A 27,799-nucleotide genomic window follows, 5' to 3' on the forward strand; every position below is an offset into this window, starting at 1 on the left:
GAAGCAAATTTTTAAAAACACACACTCGAGCTGATCCTACCAGGTTTTACAGAAAAAAGGGTCAGGGCTTGACTAACGTGTGTCCCCCGTTTTCAGAAAAAAAGAGGTGGAGACCCACTGGAACTGGCAGAACAGAAAGTGTATCTCTAGCCTCTTAAATTCAGCCCACCCGCCCCTCTCTAAAAGTCACCTACGAGGGACAAATGGTCCTATGGAAGGGGAGAAGATATTCATGACTAAAAAGTCCAGATGCTTTCACTGCAACTCAGCTACAAGTAACTTATACTGGAACAGGAACTTTGGTCAATAGGCCTGCCATGTGACAGGAGCTAGAAGGGTTCTGCCTGCATTGCCTGTCTCCTGTGAATAGGAACATCCTGATTGGACCGAATGTGTGCATGTGCATATCCTGCCAGCTGTGCAAATGACTATTGTTGCCTTCTTCAGACAACACAAGAAGCTGCCTTATACTAAGTACCAACACTGGTCCATCGTCTAGACCTATAAGGTCTACCCCAGCTGGCTGTTTAACTAGAGATACATCCATACAAAGCATGTGCTCTACCGCTGTGCTATGGGGCCTCTTTTGGCTAACAAAAAGAGGGTGTGCGCACATGCACCCGCACACATACACACACACAAGCACACGCATGTACCCATTGCATGTACACTGCCCATTTGAAACAGGTGGGTGGGCTGCTGAGCTCTCCTTCTTGATCTACTTTATAGATGAAAATCTTGAGCTCTAGTTTGTAGTTTGGTCTTGATCAAACGGTTGCTGCCCCTGCCATAGTTTCTCCTACAGTATTCCAGCAACAAGCGTATCTTTCTGCCCACAAATCTGGGGCAGAAGATGCACATGTCACCCAGAACAGAGTAAAGCAGCATGGAGAGGAAAGCTCCGTCACTTACGGGAATGTGCAAACCAAATTTTGCTCTCCAGTACACACAGTGCCATGGGGTACCCTCCTTCTCTCCTTCCTGTCACCGTTGCACTACATCTACACTGAACCCACACCTTTGACAGTAGTGCATTATTATTATTGTTGGTGGTGGTGTTGTTATTTATTACATTTGTATACCGCCCCATAGCCGAAGATCTCTGGGCGGTTTACAACAATTAAAAACATTAAAAACAAATACACAAAGATACAAATTTAAAAACACTTCTTAAAAAAAAAACAATTTAAAAACACATGCTAAAGGATCCACTAAACATGCTTCAATTCTGGGAGGGATAGAAGGGGGGTGTCTTAATGAAACCCACCTCTCTACTTTAGCCAAATATGCACCCCTACACTAGCAAGCCTTCTAAAAACAGAGAAGGGGGAACTACATACCAGGGTGTAGCACTACTTTTGTGCATAAAGGGGGGGGGGAGAGAGAAGAGGGACAGAAACTCCAGATGCTAGAAATACTGTTTATTTCTATATTTCTATCCCTCGCATGTGAGAATTGCTGCTAGAAATATGCCCCCAAGGAAGGAATTTTCTGAAACGTGGAATAATCTATATTTCTATCAGGTTCTTTTGTGTTCTGAAAACAGTAGCCAAGCAGGCCATCTCAAAAAGGAACATAGTGACCCCCCCCCTAATTTGAGCGCTGAAAATGGGTGGATCTAAATAGACCGCCTGAGTAAAGAAAGCAACAGTGGAGCTGGAGATCAGCCTGCCCTCCTCTGCCAGGTATGCAGTCACAGAGAGACATGGAAATGGAAATGGACTGCCTTCAAGTCGATCCCAACTTATGGCAACCGTATGAATAGGGATTTCATGGTAAGCGGTATTCAGAGGGGGTTTACCCTTGCCTCCCTCTGAGGCTAGTTCTCCCCAGCTGGCTAGGGCCTGCTCAGCTTGCCACAGCTGCACAAGCCAGCCCCTTCCTTGTCCGCAACTGCCAGCTGGGGGGCAACTGGGCTCCTTGGGACTCTGCAGCTTGTGCACGGCTGCACAGGTGGCAGGGCACATAACCCCTGAGCCACTCACTGTGGGGGTGATCTTTAGCTGGCCCTTGACACCCAGGAGACATGAGCAGGATTTGAACTCGCCGACTCTGGACTCCCAGCCAGACTCTCCTCCCCACTGTGCTATACCAGCTGTTACAGAGAGACATAGCACAAAGGCCCATGGCCAGGCCTGTGAATAAGAGGGGAGGACCAAATCATGCCCTCCCCCACAGGCATCTAAAACAGAAGCCTTCTAAAAACTCTCGACTGGGGGGGCATCACAAATGGGAAGGGGGCAAGAAGCCCTACTGTAATTCAAGTACTATTGCTAAGGGAGGAAGCCACACATAGGCCATGGCGCCTCCCCTGGGAGAATGGTCTTGGTCACATCATTTCAAATGTCAAGGTTGACAGTGTCAAAGAGACAGGCTAGAGTCTAGACCAAAAGCGGTTTTAGGCCAAACTGATAGGTCCAGAGAGAGTTGCAAAGGGACAGATAAATAGGCCAAAGGCTTTATTTGCATCCATCAGCCTGTTAATGGGACTGTTGTTAACGGGAAAGTAGAATGGCAGGTCTAAGGCATTAGCATCTAGGCTCCTGTGTAAAGTGTAATTTGGTACAGGCCTGAATTCTGATTTTTCATTATCTTCTACAAAAGAAATCCGCCCTCTTGGGACCAGATTCAAAGCATTTACTTTGTTGAAGAACTTAAATTCTCTCCTGAGGGAAGAGGAAGTATAGGAGCTTTGTTGAAGAGGCAGAGTTAAAAGTAGAGGAGTAAAGGGGACGGTAACAATTTATACTCATGACAACTGCAAGGAGTGAAGGGGAGGGGGGGAAAGTATGTACAGTGAGAGCTTGGAGTATTTTAGCCTCTGTGTGCACAGTCATATGAAATCAGAATTAGTTTGGCATTAAAGGAAAGGCCTGTTCTTCAAGAGGAGCGTGAAACACAATGAAGAGCCAAGGAGTAGAAAAATGGCGATGGGGCTAATAAGTGGTTTTGGATGATGAACTCCCAAGAGGCATCACACTGAAGGGAGAGGTGTTTCCATTTCATATTTTATTCTCTGCAGAGTTAGATGTACATCACAGCTGGAGGCAGGTCTAGTCACCGATTTGCTTGACCCCAAGGGAGCACTATGCAGTTGCAGTGCTAAAGCAGTGAGTGAAACAAAGCAAAGAATCTTTCGCTCGGATTGTTTGAAGCTTGGAGAAGTCCTTTGAACTCAACACACTGTCACGATCGACAAGATCTACAAGACAGATTTTTAACAGCTGTATCCCAGCCACATACAAGATGACGCTTCCTCAGGGCAGACTGAAGGGGGAGGGAAGTTTCTGGCTCAAGTGCAGGGGGGGTGCATAAAGGACCTTCTAATAGTCCCAACCAATTTGGTGGCTTTATGTGCTGAATCGAGGTAATTAAAAACGGTCACTGGGGCACAAAGAAGGTTACACACATGCAGCTCCTTTGCTCGTCAACCGAGAAAAGTTCCGCACCAGGCTAGTCAATCTGATTTTATTTGGGACACTCAGAAATAAGTGATCTGCCGAGCCACAAGCAGAAGTTTGGGGAAATTATTTCCAAAGGCCACAAGCCACAGACATGAAACCTCTCTTCGATAGATGTGCTGAAATAGCCATGAATCCTATTAGTACAGAAGCCAGTGACAGACTTAGCTGCAGAAACTCATGTCAGGAAGCAGCTGCTGGCTTGATCATGAGCTAGTCTGGGAATGAGCTAGTCTACTTAATGTTTTGTGTAAAAGAAACACAAAAAAATACATGCAACACATTGAAGATATTCTTCAAAGATAAAGAACGTACCTAACTGAAATAAGGACTTCTTTCTCTCTCTTTTTTTCTTTCTCAAAGCTATGTAGAAGGGGTCGTTGGTTTGTTATTAAGGTGGGAGCAGGTGGAATAGAGGGTATTGTCTGCTTTAAAAGACACCAGCCTTGCATCCTCTCTTCCCTGGAAACATAACCTATTGGAAAATGCATGTCATGTTGGCAGCATTCAGTATGGCTGGGCAGCTACTGAGGGCTCAGAATGCAAGGAGGGCCCACCAGCGCTTGAGGAGAGATTTCCTACCCCTTGACTTGGTGAGCCTTCCCATCTCCTTGACTTAAGTTTTACCAAGCAGGCCAGCAGAGGTAAAGTAAAAAGCCACAATTCTTACATTCCCACTCTGTTCCCAGGGTGACACTATGTCAGGATAATGTGAGTGTCTGCAGAGCGCAGCAGTGTGGCCGCCTACATGGGCACCACTGCCTGGGACAACAGCTGCATCGCCACTAATACGTCTGCTGAGTAGAGTGTGCCAAGATGCGGGTCCCACTGAAGAGCACTTTGTGGGGGAGGGGGGCTCACACACCTGGCGCTGGCTTTGCATGACAACATCCTGCTGCACATTTCCTGACCTCCACAGAACTCCACTGGTTTCTGCTTGTAGAGGTGGTAAAAAAAAAAAACCAATAGGATGCTATGGCATTGCATGTTTTGCAAACGGAGAAATTACTAAGGAAGTGAGGGAAAAGAGATGTGTGGCTCATGCTTTCAACATTCCCCATGCATCCCTCCGTAATACCTAGTTCAGCCTTTCCCAACCTTTGGGTCCCCAGATGGTGCTGGACTACAACTCCCATTAGCCCCAGCCAGCAAGATCAGGAATGATGGGAACTGTAGTTCAGCAACATCTGGGGACTCAAAGGCTGAGAAAGGCTGCCTGCTTCCACCCTAAGGTCAATAACTTTTCAGCTAATCTTTATACAGCATGGTCAAATATATGTATAAGAAACATAGAAAGTTGATTTATTTGGAGTCAAACCATTAGTCCATCTACCTCATTATTGTTTACACTGACCATCTGCACCTTTCCAGGATTTTAGAGACATCTTTTTCCAGCCCTACCTGGAGATGCCAAGGCTTTATCCACCCTTCTACTCCGCTCCTGGCAGATAACATCAATTTTTGAAACTCCATCTCGAATTACTTTACACAGGAACAATGCCTGCCTTGAATATTTATGGCTATAATGCCAGCACTAGCCACACTTGCCTAGCTATGCCACAACCAAATGCACAGTTATAAGATGAGGGATACTTGGCTCAGCAATACTACATGCGAGAAGGATCTTGGGATTGTTGTTGATCACAAGCTGAATATGAGCTAACAGTGCAATGTGGCTACAAAAAAAGCAAAGGCTATTTTAGGCTGCATGAACAGACGTATAGTTTCCAAATCACGTGAAGGACTGGTTCCCCTCTATTCAGCACTGGTTAGGCCTCATCTTGAGTATTGTGTCCAGTTCTGGACATTGCACTTTAAGAAGGATGCAGACAAACTGGAATGGGTTCAGAGGAGGGCAACAAGGATGATCAGGGGACTGGAAACAAAGCCCTATGAGGAGAAACTGAAAGAACTGGGTATGTTTAGCCCTTAGAAGAGAAGACTGAGGGGAGATAGGATAGCACTTTTCAAGTACTTGAAAGGTTGCCACACAGAGGAGGGCCGGGATCTCTTCTCGATAGTCCCAGAGTGTAGGACACAGAATAATGGGCTTACAGGAAGCCAGATTTCAACTGAACATCAGGAAAAACTTCTTAATTGTTAGAATAGTATGACAATGGAACTGATGTCCTAGGGAGGTGGTGGGCTCTCCAACACTGGAGGCATTCAAGAGGCAGCTGGACAGCCACCTGTCGGGTATGATTTAATTTGGATTCCTACACTAGGCAAGGGGTTGGACTCAATGGCCTTATAGGCCCCTTCCAACTCTACGATTCTATGATTCTATAACCATCAGTTCCACTCTCCAAATGAACCTGTAGCTAAATGATTTTGACAACAGAATCCTATTGCTCTCTGTTTAAAAACCAAGAACATCTTGTGCGGGTTTTTTCCTTTTTCTAATTCAGTATGTAACGCTGTGGGTGGTATTCAATGTTAGTCAAACTCAGAGTCAACCCACTTAATAGACATGACCAACTTAAGTTCATTAATTGCAATAGGTCTACTCCAAGTGGGACTTAGTTGACTAAAACCCTGTATTTTTATAGCTGGGGGAGGGGGAACATACCTGTGCTTTGTAGTTAATTATTGTAGAGGAAATGTTTGTTGCACTCCAATGTTCACATGGAGTTCCTGCAGAAGTAGGGGCTTCCCCGTTCAATCCTGAGTGAGGGAGATCTAAGCATACACAATGCAAATTTCCAATACTGAAGAGAAGGTGTGGGGAACCTTTGGCCCCCAGATGTTGTTAAACTACAACTCCCACCATCCCTGGCCATTGGCCAAGCTTCCTGGAGCTGATGGGTGCTGTAGTTCAGCAACATCTGGAGGGCCAAAGGTTCCCCACGCCTGCTGAAGAGAATGGAAGCTTCAAGTACACATTGGAACCATATGTGCAATGTGAGTTTCTAATCTCAAGGGAAGCTACAACTAAATTCTTGCGCTAGCGCATGGATTAGGAATAGTACAACAGGATCCCTCCCCCGCTCTTCTCCCCCACATACACTGTTCCCAAATATGCTCCGGAGGATTGGGTGAACCCCAGAACAGATTGAGGGGGTGCATGATGGGAGGAGAGTGGGGGAACACTCAGTTGCTCAAGGAGAGATCCTTGCACTGACAGAATGTTCAACAGTGCTTCATCTAAAAAGCTAACCTGTGGAATTACTTACTCTAGGAACAGGGGATGTCTGGGTACCCTTCTTTTGGCCACTGGTCTCAGGCGTCAGGTCTCGGTGATCCAGCTGAAGGTGGCTTTCTAAGTCTTCGGCACTTTCAAATTTGACACTACACTCTGGGCACCTCAGGCTACCACAAGGTCTTTCACTAACTTCTGGTGTGGTCATGCCCAAGGACTGTCCGTTGGTGCTCCTAGTCATGCATCCGGCACACAGGCCATACGGTAGCCCATTAACATCCAGTTTCACCAAGTCTTGCTTGTTTCGGAAGTCTTTCAAGCACAGAGCACACTTGTAGAGTTTCTGCAAGGCCTGGCTGTTGGGAGATGAAGCTGCAGAGTTCCCTGCCAATTTTTGCATATGGAATGTTCCGTGGATTTTCAGCTCAAGAGTCGAGGTGACCGTCTGCATGCAGACAACACAGCGAAACCCAGTGAGGGAATTTCTAAGATCAGGGTGCATCTGGCAGTGCTCAATGAATTCCTCTTCACTCTGCAGTGGCATTTTGCAGATCCGGCACGTCCCTGTATCCAAACTCTTACTGTGAGTTACTTTGTGCTCCGTCAGGGTCAGAAGAGATGGGAAGCGTTCCCCACAAATGGGGCACATGTAATGCTTTGCTGGGCCTCGGTGAGTCTGCATGTGCTCCCGGAGGCCATTCTCCGAGAAAAAGGTCCTTGAGCAGATGTTACACTTGTGGCTACCTTTGATGAACTCTGCTTTCTTCCTGGAACAATCATCTTCCCCTGGCCTGATGTTATGGTCCCTCAAACGATGATTTTGCAAAAGGACCTCCATCGTATAAGCGGCCCCACAGATATCGCAGCCGTACATGGGCTCAGAAGCATCTACATCATCCTCGCTCGCTTCATGGCTGTTTGAAGTATCTGGGTTTTTCATCAACATGTTCTGGATATCAGCAGGATCTGCCTTCTTGTTGGCCGGCATCATGCCATTAGCTGTACCGTTCTCAGTGCCGGCATCAAAGACACAGTGTTTCTCCCGCAAATGTTTTTCGAGCAAGATGATGGCGTGGAAAGCTTTGCTGCAGAACTTGCAGTTGTATTTTTTGCTGTGGGTTGTAATGTGGCACTGCAGCTCCACTTCGGTGCTAAAAGTCTCTCCACAGAAGATGCACTTGTGCGACTTTGCAGGATTGCCCAAATGGCTGTGCTTCACGTGAATCTGAAGGTCCACCTCCTTCCGAAAATCCCAGTTGCACGCTGTGCACCGATACATCTTTTTCTCATTGCTGTGCTTCACTGCCAGATGCACTTGGATAGACACCTTGGAGTCAAAAACCTCTTGGCAAAGGGTGCAGTGATACAACACAAAAGTATGCATGTCTAGCAAATGCTTCTGCAGATCATCCACTGATGAAAACTGCTTGTCGCAGCTCTCACACACATAATGAGTTGAGGTGGTCATATAATGGACAGTGAGGTGCTGCAGGAGAGATTCCTGGGAATCAAAGTCTTCTTTGCACTGAGGGCACGATTGCTTCCTTAACAACAACTCCAAATGCAATTTCAAATGAGTCTGGAAGCTTTCAAAGCTGGAGAACTTCAGTTCACACTGATTACATGGGTATTCACCGTTTGAAACAGAATTGACGCTAGCCGAAAGCCGCTGCCTTTTGGGGGAAGAAACTTCAACATCAGAAGAAACTGGACTCTGCTCGCCTTTTGACTTTTTATTGTGTGCCAGTGGAATGTTCTTATGGTTCTCTTTAATATGTTTTGTTAACTTGAGAATTGAGCCAAAAATGGGCGAGTTTGTGCAATACGGACAGGAATACACCTCCATAAAAGACTGTGATGGCTGAACAACAGGGGAATCCAATTTCGAGTTTCCTATGTTGCAGTGAGTTTGCTGGATGTGCTCAGTCAGAGAGGCTTCAGTCAGAAAGCCCATGGAGCACTGGTTGCAAAAGAAGGCATTGTTTCCATCTTGAGTTGTGGCTCCTGGCCCGCAATGAGCAATACGGATGTGTTCCTGCAGGCTGTTGATATCTGCAAACATCTCTGGGCAATAGTTGCAGTGGAAGGCCGAAATGTTGCTGAACTGCATCATGGGGTACGCATGGTTTTTATGCACCTTCCTGACGTGTTCGTTCAAATTGTACAATGTAGGCATGGATTCAAGGCAAATCTGGCACGTGTGGCTTTGCTGAGGTTTGTCTGCGTGGATGGTCTTTAGGTGGATCTCCAAGACAGCAAGGCTGTTGAAGTCACGCTTGGTGCAGTGCGGGCAGCTGTAGGCAACTTTTGACCAGGTCTGGCCCTCTTCTCTTTCCAGGGATCTCATCTTCTTTTGCACTCTCAATGGTTTCAAAGTCGAGTCAGGAGTGGAGCCCCGCTCCACCGAAGCGCTGGAATCTGGCGTGGCACTACTCATGGAGGCCACACTGCCCAAGACAGGGTCTGGACTGATGCTGTGGTTGCTGGAATCAGGCTGCCGATGGCTATCCAAGTGGCAATAGACTTCTTCCACTGAAGAGAACTGCTCCGGGCACATTGGGCACTTGTGTTTCTTGTTGGCGTGGGCCTGGTGGATGTGGGAGAGCAGGGCGTTTTCGTCAGCGAACACTTCAGGGCAATGGATGCACTGCAAGTCGGCCTTCTCGGACAGCTGCGGGTGGCGCGTCATGACATGCTTCTCCAGCTCTTCGGTCTGGCTGAACGTCTCCTCGCAGTAGTCGCACATGAAATCGTCCTTCTTGGCATCCTTCTCGCTCTTGGCCATGTGCTCCTTGTTCTTCTTATGGGCCTGCATGTGGCTCTGCAAAGAGCTGGTGGAGGAGAAGCCTCGCTTGCAGACAGTGCACTTGAAGGGCTTGCTGGAGCTGTGCGTCTTCAAGTGGATCTTGAGGTGGTCGCTGCGAGAGAAGGCCGCTTCACACTCGTGGCAATGGTACTTCTTGTCCCCCGTGTGCAGCTTGATGTGCCGGTCCCTGCTCCTCTTGTGCTTGAAAAGCCGGCTGCAGTAGGTGCATTTGAAAGGTAGCTTGTCGCTGTGGATCTGCTCGTGCCTTTTAAGGTAGCTCAGGCGAATGAAGGACTTATCGCAAAACTGACAGGGATACGGCAGGCCGGTTCCCCCTTCCTCCTCCCCGATGCCAAGATCACACCCATCTCCTATCATCTGAGTGGGTGATGCAACATCTTTGCTGGAGGGAGATGAAGCCACCCAGGAGAGTTGTGGGTCGTCATCGCCATCTGTAATGGGAAAGCAGAAAGGAGATTAAAAACAATTCCCAGTGCATCTGTGAAAATAGGGACAAAGCCGTTCAACAACACTATGGCCCTTCTGCTCCTACAGTATTAAGAAGAAGCAAGGGGAAAGATTCAACTGCTGAGCTAAACCAAAACTGAAAGAACCAACACCACTAATGCCTTTTGAATCTTAAAAGGCTGTCTGAGCAAAAGGGAAAATGCAGGTAAGTCTATTTTTAAATAAAATAAAACAAATATGCCAAATGCATAAGCATCGCTATTAATGTTAAGCAATGTCTCCTCCTGCCCCCCCCCCAGTCTCCCAAGCAGGTTTAACACCTGTCTACTGTATCGCCAAGCAATAAACAGCGAGTCAAGAAAACAAAACGCAACATGCCTCAGAGCGATACAAACATTTGTAAGAGCTGCTGCGTTAAGTGCTCATACGTGAGCGTTTTTCAACACATACTTGTCGGAATAGTTTTCAAATAATACAGCCTGAAAAAAATCCATTCCGACCCTACCTCAAAATAGGAAAGGCTGCGCTGAAGCAGTTACAATCAAAGACACACACACACACATATGCAGAGGCAGAGGCACTCGATAGCAGTGTGTGACATAAACAAGATGGATTTCCCAAAAGCTCACTCGCACCTGAAACAAAACTGAAATCAATGGTCAGAGGCTGACAAAAAGGGAAGGTGTCCGATGGCTTTGAAACCGCCAATTAAAGATGAAAGGCATTTCCCCTGCTTGCAATGCAGGGGGGCCACCATTCTACACAATGCACCTAACTTTAAAGGTGCTTCCGTGTGGTTGGAGTCAGCCCAGCTCTGCTGCTCTGATATGCCATGTGTGCTTGCCAGCTCTGCAGCAAGGCAGCAGACCCTTTACTGGCAGCAGAGGAGGAGAAGCATTTCCACGTTGTCGCAGCTCAAAGCTTCTGGGCCTGGAAGTGCCATGGCTTGTTGACGGGGGTGGGGAGTGGGGAGAAGGAACCTGTTGGGGCACCTCCACCATATTGTGGGAAAAGACAGGGGTTGCAATATTGATTTTGCCAATTTCAGCTTGGCAAAGAACTTTTCGCTTGTGCACGCACACAAAATGTAGCCGTTCAAGTGAAAGCATCAGGAATAAAGGATTGCTCTCCTTACACAGCTGCTTTTCACCTACATATTCGATGCAGCTGTTTTGATCCCTCTGCTTTAACACCTTTCACAAATGCAAACACCAACTCCAACAGCTGCTCAGTATCCTATCTGTTCCCTACCTCTCTGTGAGCTTCTATTGACAGCCCCCCCCCCGCAATAGTGCTACTTTTCAGCCACTAGTGTGTTACCTCAGTGCTATTGAATTGTTCCAGCTAGTTGGTATAACTTGCTTGTTTCTTGGTCCTAAACCTTTTGGATTAAGCAAAATTCTACCATCAGCTCCCTTACCTCAAAACAGGCTTCCCCCCACGCAAAATTAAGAATGAGTCCTCTGAAAACAGATCCAAGAAACTGAATCTGGCAGCATGCAGAGTCACAGAATTTCTGAATCTAAGCAAGCGTTAAACCTGGTAAGCCCTTGGATGGGAGACCACTAGGGACACCTTTTAAGAGTAGGATATAGAATGCTTTAAATTAGGTTTGCCAGAGTGGTGTCCTTCCGATGCTGCTGGACCACAACCCCCATAATGCCTGATTATTGGCTGAGCTGGCTAGGGCTGATGGGAGTTGGAGTCTAACATGTGGAGGACGCCTAGTTGGCTACTCTTGCTTTAAACAATTAAAAATAAAAAACTGTGCCCTCTAGGGTGGCTACATGTGAATTACACCCTCTCCCCAAAAAGAGGAAACCAACTGTCAAGAAAGAGAATTCAGATTTGCATATGCTAATATATGTGGACAGGTGCAAATATAGAAATAATCACTGCAATTTAATAATAGGTACAAAACAGTGTCTGAAGACTGAAACCAGGTGACCTGTGTGTTGGCTCAGTCTGCTGTCCAGGTGCTGCTGATGGGCACCTTCAAGGTCCCCTCCTCTTTTCTCACAAAAGCTATTAGCCTGGGGCTAAAAATGTACTAGCCTGCTGGGGACTGGCAAAGGAGGGATGGAGAATTCTCTGCAGCCTGCTGAGTTCCTGCACTGACCGCAGAAAAAGGTCGGAACACCTACATGCCGTTCCATGCACATGCCTGCATGCAATTCCTTGTCACCAATGGCTACCAGCCTAGTACTATATCGCAGGCATGAGCATCTTGGGCATACCCTTCAGAAATTTATGTCTGCACATTATAATAATGATATGTTTACTGTACATTTCTTATAAACCTACTCAAAGTAGGTTTGACAGAGAGCTCCATCAGTCAGTGCCCTTAATATGCCTGGCAAAGACTCACTTTTCCTCTCTAGCCTTTGCTTAGCCTTAACCTCACTGCGGAGTTGTGCTTGCACCTGCACCAGGCTGCTGTTTTCTCCTCCCACTCTGCTCATCTTTATTACAACATTCCATTGCTGTATTTGAGTCTGCCCTACCTCCTTTCCATTCCGTTTCTTTTTAACGCCAGTACTTATGGTAAACCACTTTGGGTATAGCTCCATCAAAAAAATGGTATAACTTTTTTTTAAAAAAAGAAACAAATTAAGAATAAGGTCCTTGCCCTCTCCTCTTTCTCGTCACAGAAGAAAAACTGGCAATTTTTAAAAGAAAATACTGAATTACATTTTTGCTTCTGAAATTCATTGCCTATCCATCCACCCCCAGCCTAGCATCATACCTTGTGCAGATGAGAAATTAAACCTAACTCTGCAGATTGTAAATCAACAGCACTACCCATAATGAGCAAGCTTTAAGCCTTGGCCTGGACAGCCTCTGTCTCGATCTCATGCCAGCTACAGTCACAGGGGGCCTCTCTCTCCAAGCAAGAAAGGGGGAGGTTTCCCCCCTGCCCCCCAAGGACTTGAATTAATGGGCTCTTCTGACTGGAAGGATTCAGCTGGCTGCTTGCTCCCTGGATTAGATTCAGCAGGGAAGGACCAGCAAACCACTGCACACGTTAATTCCCAGCTCACGCCAGCTGGCCTCCTCCAGGGGAAAACAGTCAAAGGGAAAGGCAGGGAGGTGCAAAGGGGCTTTTAAACTAGGGCAACAAATGGTGAATTTGCTCTCAAGGTGTTTTATTTTTTCAAATGGCCACGCCACACCACCTTAATGTTATTAAAACAACAGGAGTCCACTGAGCCATTGCTTTAAAATGCAACATTGCAAGAATTAAGGGCTGTACATTTACAATACACTTTAAATTGACTCGCGTGGTGCCTGCTTTCAATAGCTGTGGCTGTAAAGTAGCCGCAATGCTGCCAGAACAATCCTATGCATGATGTTTACTCAGAAATATGTCCTGTGGGGCTCACTCCAAGGAAAGTGCACATAGGATTGTAACTTATAAGGTGCTGGCCATCGAGGAACCGAAATCTTGGCGCTTTGGGTTCAAGCACCAAGGCTTAAAGTCAACACAGGAGCCCAGCAAAGCAGCAGAATTCTCTGACATTCTCCTGTTGTTCCAAGAAATTTCTGGGGCACAGATTGGCTTTCAATTCAGTCTTCTGATTGCTTAGGGATGGGATCAGCATTTCAGTACCAGTTCGATTTTTGCTCTGTCAAACTTGCTTCCGGTACCGCTTCATCAAGGATCAATGTTTGCTGTTTGCTATTTGCTATAAATACCAATTTGTCGTTTTTTTCTGCAAAAATATCATTTTAATAGATTTTTTTAAATATTGATATTTTAAATGAAATATCAATATTAATATCAATATTTTGAGGAAAATATCAATATTAATGTTTTTGAGGGTTTTTTTAAAAAAAATCCTCTTCAGCCACAGAAAACCACTAGAAAAAAACCCAATCTGCGAGAAAAAAAGGAAATAAATAGGAAATTCTGTGTCAAATTTGAAAATGTTGTGAAATTTGAGCACATCCCTAGATGGGAGCACATTATAAAGCTTTGGGGGCAAGATCATGCCTCCTCATTCCATCTGAATCACACTGCTGCTCCAAAACAATTGTTTGCAACTCTTTCGGACCGAGACCCCACCTTTAACACAAACCATCAAGTCATAGTACTCACTTTTAATGTTTGTACTTCTAAGCTACAGTTTCTTCTCCTGCTCCATCCTCTTCTCCCCTTCCCCAATTTTATACTCTTAAAGAACATTGCAAAGAAAGAAAATTGTGTCACTGGCACAACCCCTATCAGTTGAAGAGCTAATTATCTAGACCAGCTATCCCCAAACCTGGTGCCTTCCAGATGTTTTAGAATTTAGCCACCACAATCTTTGACGATTGGCTATCCTGGATGAGGTTGACAGGAGTTGTACCTCCCTAACTGGTATTTCTATACTGCCTTTCAATGAAAGTAACCAGGATGGTTTACATAAAAAAAAAAGATACAATGAATAGTCCAAATACAAACTGAACAAACCAGTAAACACAAAAAGTAAAAGTGAGCAAAGTCTTTTAAGAGCAGCAAGACGACCACTAAAAAGCTAGGGAAAATAAAGAGGAATTTGCCCAACAGCAAAAACTCAGCAAAGTAGGTACCAGGTGAGCCTGTCTGGGAAGAGCATTTGGGTACCACTACCGAAAAGGTCTTGTCCCTTGCAGCCATCCACCATTCCCAAGATCAGGCATAGGAAACATTTGGCCTTCCAGATGTTGATGCACTACAGCTCCCATCAGCCCTCACAAGCAAGGCCAATGGTCAGGGATAACAGGAATTGTAGTTCGGCAACATCCGCAGGGCCAAAAGTTCTCCAAACCTGCCTAAGATGGTAGGGGCACCTGGAGAAGGCCCTCCTCTGAAGATGTTAATATATAGGTAGGCACATGTAGGGACAAACGGTCCTTCAAATATTCTGGTCCTTAACCACGGAGTGTTTTTAAAAAGGGGGTATGGTACCTTTTTTCCTGCCACCAGTGCATTCCCTTTGGGGCAATCTGTTGGAGGTGCTTGGAAGTCAAGGAAGCCAGGCTCAGACTCAGCTGTGGCTTTTTCTCTTTTTATTAAAGTAATAGATACATCCAAAGCTGTTTGCCTCATTAACCTAACTACTTTTTCTAGGAACTTTGCACTGCTCTAACTCTGACTATGCATGAGCTCGTGACTCTAAGACGTTGACTCATCAACTGGGTCCCCCCCCCTCCAAGTCCCCTTACGTAGGCTTGGATCACACGCACAAACAAAGGCCCTTCCTCAGCTAAGTCTGTTGAACTTCCCACCTGAAATGCCTCCGAGTGCGGGGCGAAGGTGGTTCGATCTAAGCTTCCCCCTTCCAACAGAGGGGGCTTGCCAGCTGTCAGTTTGGGCGGGGGAGGCTGGGCAGTGCTCAGCTGATGTGCAAGGTTGAATCTCTGGTGGCGGTGTGTCCAACTGGAGAGTGTCAGACACGCCAGGTGGTGCTTCCACAGGGGGGTCAGGAGCTGAGGGGGCTGAGCTGTCCAAGGCGGGGGCTGAGGCGCTCTGTGAGTCCATCCCGCTGTCTGCCACCTCCCCAGGTTCCCAGTCCAATCCCTTATCCTTTGTTTCGCCCTCGTATATCCACCCCCTCCCTGCTTGGCTCATGACACTAATGGCGGGTGGAGCCAGATCCAAAAGTGGAGCAGAATTTGCAGCACTGCATGGATCTCCAAGCTCCTCCTACTCTACGACTCAGTGCAAGACTCCCTCTGGACTGACTGTGTAGCAGCCACCTCTCTCTCTCTCTCCACACACATACAGACACATGCATGAGCAGAAGAGGACGCAATTTCCAGCTGGGACATCCAAACAGCTTGAGTGGATCCCCAGTGTCCAGATGCCTATATACAGCTCCTCAGCCACAGATTCCCAAGCATGGCTTTAAAATGTAAAAAATAAATAAAAACCTATCACTTGGAATTGGGAGTTAGGTGTTGAGATCCAATATAGCTGGCATATTTTTTTTTATTTTTTACAAAGGGAGGCTGCATTGCAGGGAAGAATGTAAGAAAAGCTCTGCTAGATTAGACCATCTAGTCCAGCATCCTATTCTCACAGTGGCCAACCAGATGCCCAAAGGAAGCTTGTAAACAGGACCTGAGAGCAACAGGACTCGCTCCACTTGTGATTTCCAGCAACAAGTATTCAGATGCACACTGCATCCAACAGTGGAGGTAGAACACAGACTTTGTGGTAAGTAGCCACTAATAGCCTCATCTTGCATGAATTTGTCTGATCCTCCTGTAAAGCTAGGTTGGTGACCATCGGCACATCTTGTGGGAGCAAATTCTATACTTTAACTATGCACTTTGTGGAGAAGTAGTTCCTTTTGTCTGTCCTGAGTCTTCCAACATTCATCACTGGTTGGCTTCAGGTTATAGTATTATGAGAAAAACTTCTCTCTATCCACTTTCCCCACACCATGTACCAGGAAGAGTGATACTGTTAATTTGGATGAGGTTTTGTTTTCATTGGAATAATGATTCTTCATTAATGCAATCAAAGGAATGAAGCAGAATAAGAAAAATCACTTTTCCAAAAGGAGATTAAAGTCATTAAAAATGGCTAATCCTGCAGAGTGGGGCTATTTGAAAACAGAAGAATCACGTGACGGGTGAAAAGCTTTTGTCAACATGCGCAGACGAACATCAGCAAGTATGAAAAAGAGGAAGGAAATTCAATAAAAGTTTAATTAGGAAGGTAAAATAGAACACTAAGCAGGCTTGTGAATGCAAGCCTTCTTGAGGATAGATGCACGGGTCATGGAGCATCTATGAAGAAATTCAATAATCAATCACTAAACAGCACAGTCATTTAGTAACTTAATGTTCATTGCCTTTTACATGGCTGTGTGCATTCATCTTCATCACCGAGGAGCTAATTCCAGAAAGGATGGATCCAGTAAATGTATTTCTTCCTCTAATAAGAGCAATTTGGCCCAAATTGTCATATAAATTATGCTCATGCAACATTTATCTTTACGATTAACTTCAACGCCATACAAAAAATTACTCAGAAAGCAATGAAGACCCTGTGCCAAACATTATACAGCCTGTTTTCCTACAACTAACATATACTCTGGCTTTGAAGGCTGCCCCCCACTCCACCCCGGGTAAGAAATGAGGAAGGAATTGTTGCTAAGGCCATTTGGCTGTTTTTGTTGATTTAGTCCTGTTTTCGCTACCCAGGTATTTGGTTAAACTGTGAATTCTAACTGTTGCTGCAGCTTACCTTTGCTTATTTCATGATGGATTTGTTTATGGTATTTATTGTTTTATGGATTGTGCAATTTTTGCATATTGCTATCTTCTTTTGGGAGGGCACATTTTTATTATTATTTTATTTCATTGTTTCCCATTCTGATATTGAAATACTCAATGCAGAGCAGGTTATAAATACTTAGAAATAATTAATGTGCTGTAGGGACAGGGTGAAGGATGCAATTTGCTAAAGCGATACAGGCATCAGTCAGATTTAGAGAACTGTAGTGGTTCCCTTACAGAAACTTCCTGAGGACGTCGGTGCGCTACTACCCAGTGGAGACTGGTTGCTCTGATATCAGTGGGACAAGTGAATCCACTCCAGTCTTTAGCCTGAACTTTCAAGGGGCCGTCCAAGGTGCTGAAACTGAGTCCCACGCTAGATTCAGCACCTTGGACAGCTCCTTGAACGTTCGGACTAAAACCTGGATTGGATTCTCGGCCACACTGACATGGAGTCATGGGTCTCCACTGCTACTACCTGAAACCAGAAATTTTAGTACAGCCAACGCTTATTCCAATTATCAAGCTAAGAAGTAGTAACCAAAATCTCTACCCAAGGCTGTAAGCCCCAGCAGGGAGGGGAAGGCCCCTTTAGGAATGTTTAGCTATCATTTAATCACAAATATTTTAATTGCTGCAAGTAGCCTTGGAGGCACTTTTTATGGACAAAAGAGAGGGGGGGAACCCTAATCTCAATGTTGTGTCTGCAAGATTATCCAAAAATTATCATTATTATTTTATTAATTATTATAGCCCAAGGTCACCCAGTGAGCTTCATGGCTGAGTGGAGTTTCAAATCCTGGTTTTCCATGCCCTGGTCCAGCACTCTAATCCCTCCACTACAAGTCCCATCATCCCTGACCATTGGACACAGCAGAGGGACACCACTTTAGAAAAGGCTGATTTATGTATTTATTTCTATCAGCCTTTCCTGATGTGGTACCCTCCAGATGCTTTGGATTACAACTCCCACCAACCTCAGCCAGCATGGCCAATGTTCAGGGATGATGGGAGTTGTAGTCCAACAACATTTGAAGGATACCAGCTTTAGTGACTTAAAAGATTGCTGACATATAAGGAAAAGCATGCAGGCAAGATTCTTCACAATGCAAAATGCAATTGAAATGGATACATTTTGTTCGGTGTAACAGGATCAGGAAGTTTATATTGAGTATAAATTATGGATTTACAGTGCTTTGAATGTAAATACTGGTCATGGCTTTGTTGTTGATTGGCAATATAACATCTGTTTGATTTTGCCTATAGTTATTTTTCATATATTGTCTCTGTATATTCATACCATAATAATTTCATAACTGGGTAGGATTAAATCACATATTAAATCACATATTAAATCACATATTTAAAAGGCGCATCGGGCTCTTGACAAGGTTGCCCCCAAGCGCCCTCTCCAGCATTGTGGAGCCCGGTTTGCACCTTGGGACACCAGTCAGCTAAGGGCAATGAAAGAGGCTGGGTGACAGCTAGAGCGCAAGTGGTGAAAGATGCGCTGTGAGGCTGATCGGGCACAAGTAAAACCTCATAACCATGCCTACTGTGTGGCAGTAAGGGAGGCAAAGAAGGCCCACTTCTCTGCTTCCTCAAGTAGTCATCCAGTGGAGCTTTTCTGTATTGTCAGGGGACTGTAGACATCAGCTCCAGGAAATGGAGTTTTAGACCCTTCCGAGGCCCACTGTGAATTGTTTGCAAGGCACTTTGAGGATAAAGTTGCTCGCCTCCATAGCAATCTTGATGCCTCGTCCACATCTACAGTAGTCCCCAGTGAGCTGTCCAGTGCAACGTCTGCTGCAACTTCCTGGGAAGAGTTTCAGTTGATGCAGCCTGATGATGTAGACAAGGTGTTTGCAGTGATGCGGCCAACAACATGTCCTCTCGACCCTTGCCCTTCTTGGCTTATTAAAGCTTGCAGATGGGGTTTGACCGAGTGGATCCAGGGTGTGGTCAATGCATTGTTGAGGGAGGGAGTGGTTCCAGCCGCCCTGAAAGAGGCGGTGATCTGACCACTCCTGAAAAAGCCCACCCTGGACCCATTGCTTTGCAACAGCTACTGACTGGTCGCAAATGCCCCCTCCTTAGGGAAGGTGAATGAGAGGGTTGTGGCATAGCAATTGCAAGTACTCTTGGATGAAAGAGATTATCTTGACCCATTCCAGTCTGGCTTCAGGCCTGGTTATGGGAATGAATAGGCCTTGATCACCCTGATGGATGACCTTTTTCAGGAGGACAGAGGGGGTGCGACCCTATTGTTCTTACTTGATCTCTCACAAGCTTTTGATACCATTGACTACGGTATCCTTCTGGGCCGACTTGGTGAGATGGTTATTGGAGGCACTGCGTTCCAGTGGTTCCGATCCTATCTCCAAGATCATTTTCAGAGAATAGCATTAGGTGATTATCTTTCGGCCCCCTGGCAGTTATGCTGCGGAGTGTCGCAGGGTAACATCTTGTCCCCAATGCTGTTTAATGTCTACATGAAGCCCTTGGGAGCTGTCATCAGGAGATTTGGGGCAAGGTGTCAGCAGTACGCTGATGATACCCACCTCTATTTCTCTGTAACATCTGAATCAGGAGAGGCCGTGCAAGCCCTGGATCGGTGCCTGGACTGTGAGCTACTTGAGTGCCAATAAATTGATTCTCAATTCTAGCAAGACAGAGATGCTGTGGGTTGGTGGTTCCCGAGTTTATTTATTTATTTATTATTTTATTTATATCTCGCCCTTCCTCCCAGCAGGAGCTCAGGGCAGCACACAAAAGCACTAAAAACACTTTAAAACATCATAAAAACAAACTTAAACTGTATAGGGCTTGTACACCAAAACTGGAACCTTGAACTTGACCGGTAGCAAATGGGCAGCCAGTGGAATTCTTTCAGCAGCAGGGTGACACGTTCAGAGAATTTGTCAGTCACCTGCTTTGGATGGGGTTGTACTCCTTCTGAAAGAGCAGGTCCGTAGACTGGGGTTGCTCCTCAATCCACCTTTGTCACTACAGGCCCAGGTGACCTCCGTGGCTAGGAGTGCCTTTCACCAGCTTTGGATGGTAAGACAGATGTGGCCATTTCTGGACAGGGATAGCCTGACCACTATTGTCCATGCACTGGGAACCTCCAGGCTGGATTACTCTAATGTGGTCTATGTGGGGCTGCCCTTGACGTTGGTCTGGAAGATGCAGCTGGTGCAAAATGCAGCTGCAAGACTGCTCACTGGAGCAGGGGTTATCGCCAACATGTCACTCCGCTACTGAAAGTATTGCACTGGCTGCCTATTAGCTACAGGGCTTAGTTCAAGGTTCTACTTTTGGTGTATAAAGCCCTATACAGCTTGGGACCAGGATACCTGAAAGACTGCCTTATCCCTTATATACCCATTCGATCACTGCGCTCTGCAGGTAAGGAACCTCTTATCAGGAGGTTCATTCCACACAACATAGGAAACTGACCTTTAGGGTAGTGGCACCTACCCTTTGGATTCCCTCCCCTTAAATATTAGTCAGGTGCCATCTCTGTTATCTTTTTGGCGCCTACTTAAGACCTTCCTCTTTCAGCAAGCCTTTTAAGTAGAGACCTTATCCCAGTCTGCATCTGTGTTGGAATTGCTTTTTAATAAATTGTTTAACCTTTAAAAAATGTTTTTAAAGCTTTTTTAAAAATGTTTTTAAAGATGTTTTGTTTTAATATGTTTTTAATGGTTGTGTTTTAATATATTTTGAAGTCTGTTTTTATGATGTTTTAAAGTGTTTTTGGTGCTTTTGTTTGCCGCTCTGGGCTCCTACTGGGAGAAAGGGTGGGATATAAATCAAATAAATAAATAAATAGGTCTCTCTCAGCTCTGTCCACCAGGTTTTCTGGCACTCCAGCAGCCAAGATCCAGGGGACAGGGAGGTGGGGTCGCAATTGTCTGCAGCAAATCCATCTCCCATCAGGTACCCTGTCCCTAACACCTTCAGTTTCGAGTGTGCGTGCCTGGCGTTGGGTCAGGGAGACAGAGTGGGGATTCTGTTGGTATACCAACCACCCTGCTACCCAACAGTATCCCTCCCTGAGCTGGTGGAGCTGGTCTCGGCGTTAAGTGTTGGAGTTCCTCAGGCTGGTTGTCCTGGGTGACTTCAACATACATGCCAAAGTTAGACTCGTAGGTCCGGCTCAGGACTTCATGGCTGCCATGAAAACCATGGAGCTGTCTCTAATTTCATCTGGACCAACGCATGTGGCAGGACACACACTTGATCTTGTGCTTTGTTCGGGACAGGAAGAGGGTGATGTCAGAGTGGAGGGGTTCTTAGTCAGTCCGTTGTCATGGCCAGATCACCACCTGACAAGGTTTAGACTTTGTGCCCCCGCTAACCTTCGCAGAGGTGAAGGGCTGATTAAGATGGTCTGCCCTCGGAGACTCATGGATCCGGATGGTTTCCTGAATACTCTGGGGGATGTTCCCAGCATGGCTGGCGATACTGCCAAAGCCCTGGTCAATCTCTGGAATATGAAGGCGACCCGGGCAGTAGACACTATCGCTCCAGTGCCCTTTCCAACCAGGGAAGGCCCGTAATACACCTTGGTTTATTCAAACCTTGGGCCTGATGAAACGGCAGGGACGACGGCTACAGCAACCATGAAGAAAAACTCAATCTGCTTCCGACCGAACACAGGCTAGAGCACATTTTCAAGCCTATCATGCAGTGATGGCAGTGAAGAAAGTTCACTTCTCTGCCACCATTACGTCTGCTCAGTGTTGTCTGGCGATGCTTTTCCAGGTGGTCCAGGGTCTTTTGGCCCTACATTAGACTCTGAGCTCTCAGTCGCTCATTGTGATACTTTTTCGAGGCACTTTGCAGATAAAATTGCCCACATTCAAACTGACTTGGAGTCCCCATTAACTACAGTTGTGCCAGATGTCCCCAAGGCTTCGTCTGGTCATTGTTCTATGGATACTTTTCAGCTTGTAAAGCCTGAGGATGTGGACAGGACTCTGGGAGAAATGAGGGCCACTACTTGTTCTCTTGTCCCTTGCCCATCTTGGTTAATCGAATCTGCCAGAGTGGGAGTGAGTGACTGGTTGGCATATTTAATACATACCTCCTTAAGGGAAGGTTCTATGCCAACATTGTTGAAGGAGGCTGTGATAAGACCTTTGTTAAAGAAGCCTTTGTTAGATCCTGCGGACCACCCAGTCTCTAATCTCCCCTTTTGGGCAAGGTGATTGAGTAGGTAGTGGCTGCCCAGCTCCAAGTTTTCCTGGATGAATCGGACTATCTAGACCAGCATTTCCCAACCTTTGGGTCCCCAGATGTTGCTGGACTACAATTCCCATCAGCCCCAGGCAGCATTGACAATGGTCAGGAATTATGGGAACCCAAAGGTTGGGAAAGGCTGAACAAGACCCTTTTCAATCAGGCTTCAGGCCTGGTCATGGGACAGAGACTGCTTTGGTCACCCTGCTTGATGACCTACGCCGGGCATCAGACAGGGGGAGTGCATCCCTGTTGGTGCTGTTGGACCTCTCAGCGGCCTTCAATACCATTGACCATGGTATCCTTCTGGGCCGTCTAGCTGGGATTGGATTGGGAGACACTGTTTTATGGTGGCTCTGGTCCTACCTGATGAACAGGACCCAGAAAGTAGTGCTGGGAGACTACTGCTCAACCCCCTGGCCGTTGGCCTACGGGGTTCCGCAGGGTTCCATTCTGTCTCCCATGCTCTTTAACATTTATATGAAACCACTGGGAGAGGTCATCCGTAGATTTGGAGTACAATGTCATCAATATGCTGATAACACTCAATTCTATCTCTCCCTACCACTTGATTGAAGAGAGGGAATGCTCGTCCTAAACCGATACCTGGAGACTGTGAAGGGCTGGATGTGGGCCAACAAACTGAAACTTAATCCAGACAAGACAAAAGTGTTGCTCGTCACAGGGAAAACTGCACCAGGGATAGGGCTGCAACCTATTCTGGTTGAGGTTGCACTCCCCTTGAAGGAGCAGGCCCACAGTTTGGGAGCCCTCCTGGATCCTGCCCTGCTGCTTGAATATCAGGTGGCTGAGGTAGCCAGGACTGCTTTTGAACAACTCAAACTGGTCTACCAGCTGTGCCTGTTCCTGGAGGCAGTTGACTTGGCCACAGTGACACATGCATTGGTGACATCAAGGCTTGATTACTGTAACACATTCTATGTGGGGCTGCCTTTGAAAACTGTTTGGAAATTATAGTTGGTTCAAAATGCAGCAGCCAGAATGTTAACTGGAGCACGGCGCAGAGAGGATATCACCCCTGTGCTTTATCGACTCCACTGGATCCCAATTTGTTTCTGGGCCCAATTCAAAGTGCTGGTTCTGAGCTAAACGGCCTTGGAACAATGTACCTGAGGGACCGCTTACGCCCATATGTACCTGCCCAGGATTTAAGATCATCTGCCTCCGGTCTCCTCTGCATGCCTGGAATGAAAGATGTTAGACTGATAGGGAGAGAGCCTTTTCAGCTGTGGCCCCCAAGCTTTGGAATACTCTACCACAAGAAGCCCATTCTGCTCCCTCCCCGATGGTTTTCCGGAGACTTCTGAAAACCATCTTGTTCCAGAGAGCCTTTGTGGGGGACTGAAGGTAGAGCCTGAACTGATTTTAGCCTTCTATTTTAATTTTACCTCTTTAGACCCTTCACTACCACTCCCCTACATATTATTTTATGTATTTTAATTGTATTTTATGTATGTTACTTTATTTTAATGTTTTTGTGATCTTTATTGCGTACAATTTTATTATGTATGTGTTCAATTTTTTGTAAGCCGCCCCGAGTGCCCTGTTATAGGATAGAAGGGCGGGATAGAAATATTTTAAATAAATAAATAATGTTGTTTATAGGGTTCCCCATGACAAAAAATTCTTGAAACTTTACATCTTCTGCATGCAAGGCAGACACTCTACCACTGAGCTACAGCCTTTCTCATTGCGCCATGGAGCAGAGGGAACAGCCAAACATAACTGATTAAAATATATAACAGTACTATAGTGGTTAGAGTGTTGGACTACGCCCTGGGAGACCAGGGTTCGAATCCCCACACAGCCATGAAGCTCACTGAGTGACCTTGGGCCAGTCACTGCCTCTTAGTCTCAGAGGGAGGCAATGGTAAACCACCTCTGAATACCGCTTACCATGAAAACCCTATTCGTAGGGTCGCCATAAGTCGGGATCCACAGGAAGGCAGTCTATTTCCATTTTCCACCAGTTAATTGTTGCCATAGTTGTTTTAAAAGTTTTTACATGTTGTCTCCTTTTTAAGTCAGTTTTCTTTAAAATTCATTAATCTAACCAGTTAATTAGAGAGTCAGTGTGGTGTAGTGGTTAAGGTGCTGGACTACGACCTGGGAGACCACAGTTCCAATCTCCACACAACCATGAAGCTCCGTGGGTGACCTTGGGCCAGTCACTGCCTCTCAGCCTCAGAGGAAGGCAATGGTAAACCCCCTCTGAATACCACTTACCATGAAATCCCGATTCACAGGGTCGCCATAAGTCGGAATCGACTTGAAGGCAGTCCATTTCCATTTCAAGCTACCTTTATTAAGCTACCTGTATTTATAAAGAATGCCCTGCTGGATCAGAACAACGAGGTCCATCTAATTCAGCATCCTGTTTCCCACAGTGGCCAGCCAGCTGCCTTCAGTAAGCCCAAAAGCAGGACATGTAGGCAATGCCTCTCCAGCAACTGAGATTCAGTGGGGTACTGCCTCGGAACCTGGAACTTCCATGTAGCCACTGTGACTAGCAACCACTGGCAGCCTGCTCTTTTTCACTGGTGGCACCAGTGTTGTGGACTGGTCTCTCCCTGCTGAAATACAGGAGGCAACATCAATATTGGCATTCCACCAGCTCTTGAAGACACACCTGTTTAGACAAGCATTTCCAAGATCTCCTGAAAACTGAAATCTCCTGCTGTGTTTTTTTAACTGTTTTGCTCTTTTAATGGGCTTGTTTATTATTATATTTCAATTATGGATATTTTAATGTAATTGTTCTGCTACGTATTTTAATCTGGCTTCCTGTAATTTGAGCCCATTATTCCATGTGCTGCACTCTGGGACGATTGAGAAGAGACCCTGGCCTTCCTCTGTGTGACAACCTTTCAAGCACTGAAGAGTGCTATCCTATCTCCCCTCGGCCTTCTCTGCTCAAGCCTAAACATGCCCAATTGCATGCAAGCTAAATGGAAATGTAAGATCTGTGTATTATTTGCAAGACTGAGGAAGAACAAGGATGGGCAATGTTGCCAGTGGTTGTAAACGCAACTCTGGATTATGTTACAAGGACTATCCCATTAGATTCAAATACACTGCAGAGTAAACCTTCACACCACATAAGGTGTCTGACTACACCACTCTGCTGGTGTGAATTAATGCAAATCAAGTTTACAAGAACCAAATGTTTAAATTTCCATGTTTTAAATGAAGCTCCACACGAGTGTGTTTTCTGTTTACTGTTTAAATAGATTTGCATTGCCTATTCATGGCTTCCCTTCCAGTTTAATTCTTTTTACTTCTTCATTCTAATGACTCAATGGTCCAAGACAAGAAACATCTTGGTTAAAGAGACAAAGTGTTTTAAGAAGTTTCAAATATTGGCGGGTGGGTGTCTGTCTGTCTGTCTGTCACCACGGCTGCACGCAACTCCCCAAATTAGAGGCAATGTTTCTCTGAGTACCAGTTGCTGAGGAGGGCTACTGCAGTCCTGACATGAATGTGAGCTTCTCGGATGCCTATGACTGCCCACTATGGAAAATAGGATGGTGGGCTAGGTAAAGCTAAGATCTGATCCAGTAGGACCTGTCTTATGTTCTATGCACATATCCACCAGCTGCAGTCTCCAAGCCATCTTCAAGGGCAATCCCCTGTAGAATGAGTTAAAACAGTCCAAATGGCAGGTTATGAGAGCACAGATAACCATAGCTCGTCTATCCCTGTTCAGGAACAGGTGTAACTGGAAAAAAGGTATTCTCTAAAGACAAATAATTGGGTGTTAGAACAAATTAGATCAGAACTATCACTAGAAGCTAACATGATAAACCTGGGGTTATCGTACTTTGGACATATAATGAGAAGACATGATTCACTAGAAAAGACAATCATGCTGGAAAAAACAGAAGGGAGTAGAAAAAGAGGAAGGCCAAACATGAGATGGATTGATTCCATAAAGGAAGCCACAGACCTGAACTTACAAGATCTGAACAGGGTGGTTCATGACAGATCCTGTTGGAGGTCGCTGATTCATAGGGTTGCCGTAAGTCGTAATTGACTTGAAGGCACATAACTGTTACTGAGTCCACTTGGGCCTCAAGTGATTAGAACAGTCAAGTCACAGGATAGTGAAGTCTCACAAGTGACTTGTGTTACTCCATGTCCCCAAAGCAGCCATGTTGTATTATGCCATGCCTGCATGGCAGACATTTTGTGAATGGTGCCACAGAGATTTCTCATAATTCAAAAATGTGCCCACTGGTCCAGAAAGTTTGGTGTTCTAAGCCTTACCTTTACCTGTTGATTTTAATATATTACCCATCCTCTCCTATGGACTATAAGAGGCTTGAAACACAGACATATAGGAAAGGACCAGACTGACAGGTGCTTTGTCTGCAGACCAGATTTCCTGGTTACTATTGACACCACAACTATATCTTAGTAAAAGTGGAAAAAATGACAGCTACACATAGGACACAATGTCAAAATCCAAGATATTATCACTGCAGTGACTTGGCAGCAATGTCGCGCTTCCAACCTCGCCAAGTACAAGCAAAGACGCAAGTTCATGCTCTTTCAAGCTCAGGTCTTGTGTAAAGGGAAAAATGTGAATGTGAATTTTTATCTTTTAAAAAAATATCATCTCTGAAAGTGCTACGCTAAGGTATTACACCCATAATGTGCAAAGCAGAGGGGTGAGGTTCAGAATTACATACAACAGCACTGCAATATAGACCACTGTGTTATTTCCCCTCTACCACAGGCATTTGGAGGATAGGGAACATTAGTGATTTTTAAAAGAAAAAAAACTTTAAATAAAGTATCCATCAGCATACGCTGGTGGCCCAACTGTGACGCTTTCTGGACAGGGATAACCTGGATACAGTAATCTATGCTCCGGTAACCTCAAGGTTGGATTATTGCAATGCTCTTTACATTGAGCTGCCTCTGAAAACTGTTTGGAAATTTCAATTAGTGCAGAATGCAGCTGTCTGATAGTTGAGGAGTTCAAGGCTAACAGATCACATAATACTACTTCTGTTCCAGTTACACTGGCTGCCTGTACGGTTCTGAGCCCAAATCAGAGTGCTGGTTTTGACCTAAAAGCTCTTTATGGCTCAGGACCCCAATATCTTTTGGAACACCTCTCCCAATATGAACCTACCACTAGATTCGCTGAGGCCCTTCTCCAGGTCCCCCCTCTGAGAGAGTATCAGAAGCTGGTGTCAAGGGAGAAGGCCTTTTCAGTTGTGGCTCCCCATATGTGGAATGCGTTCCCCAGTGAGGCCTGCCTGGCACTTTCATTGACACCTTTTCGGTGCCAGGTAAAGACTTACCTTTCTACCCAGGTATTTGATAGACTGAGGTGATGTTGTCTGGTATTAGTATGCTGCCAAAGCGTCCTGTGGCTGCGGAAGGGTTCTTGTTGCT

The 27,799-nt window shown here is 45.8% G+C and overlaps 1 protein-coding gene across 12 annotated transcripts in view; it reads right to left on the bottom strand.

Annotated features, from left to right (window-relative positions):
* Positions 1–27,799, bottom strand: part of ZNF423 (zinc finger protein 423) — a 403,966-nt gene that overhangs the window by 166,731 nt on the left and 209,436 nt on the right. For all 12 annotated transcript variants that reach the window (XM_061594190.1, XM_061594187.1, XM_061594196.1 and 9 more), the window contains one exon: positions 6,635–9,858. In XM_061594190.1, the coding sequence (XP_061450174.1) occupies positions 6,635–9,858 (3,224 nt within the window). The remainder of the gene's footprint in view (positions 1–6,634; positions 9,859–27,799) is intronic.

Source organism: Rhineura floridana, chromosome 13, assembly GCF_030035675.1.
Source record: "Rhineura floridana isolate rRhiFlo1 chromosome 13, rRhiFlo1.hap2, whole genome shotgun sequence".
Classification (NCBI taxonomy): domain Eukaryota; kingdom Metazoa; phylum Chordata; class Lepidosauria; order Squamata; family Rhineuridae; genus Rhineura; species Rhineura floridana.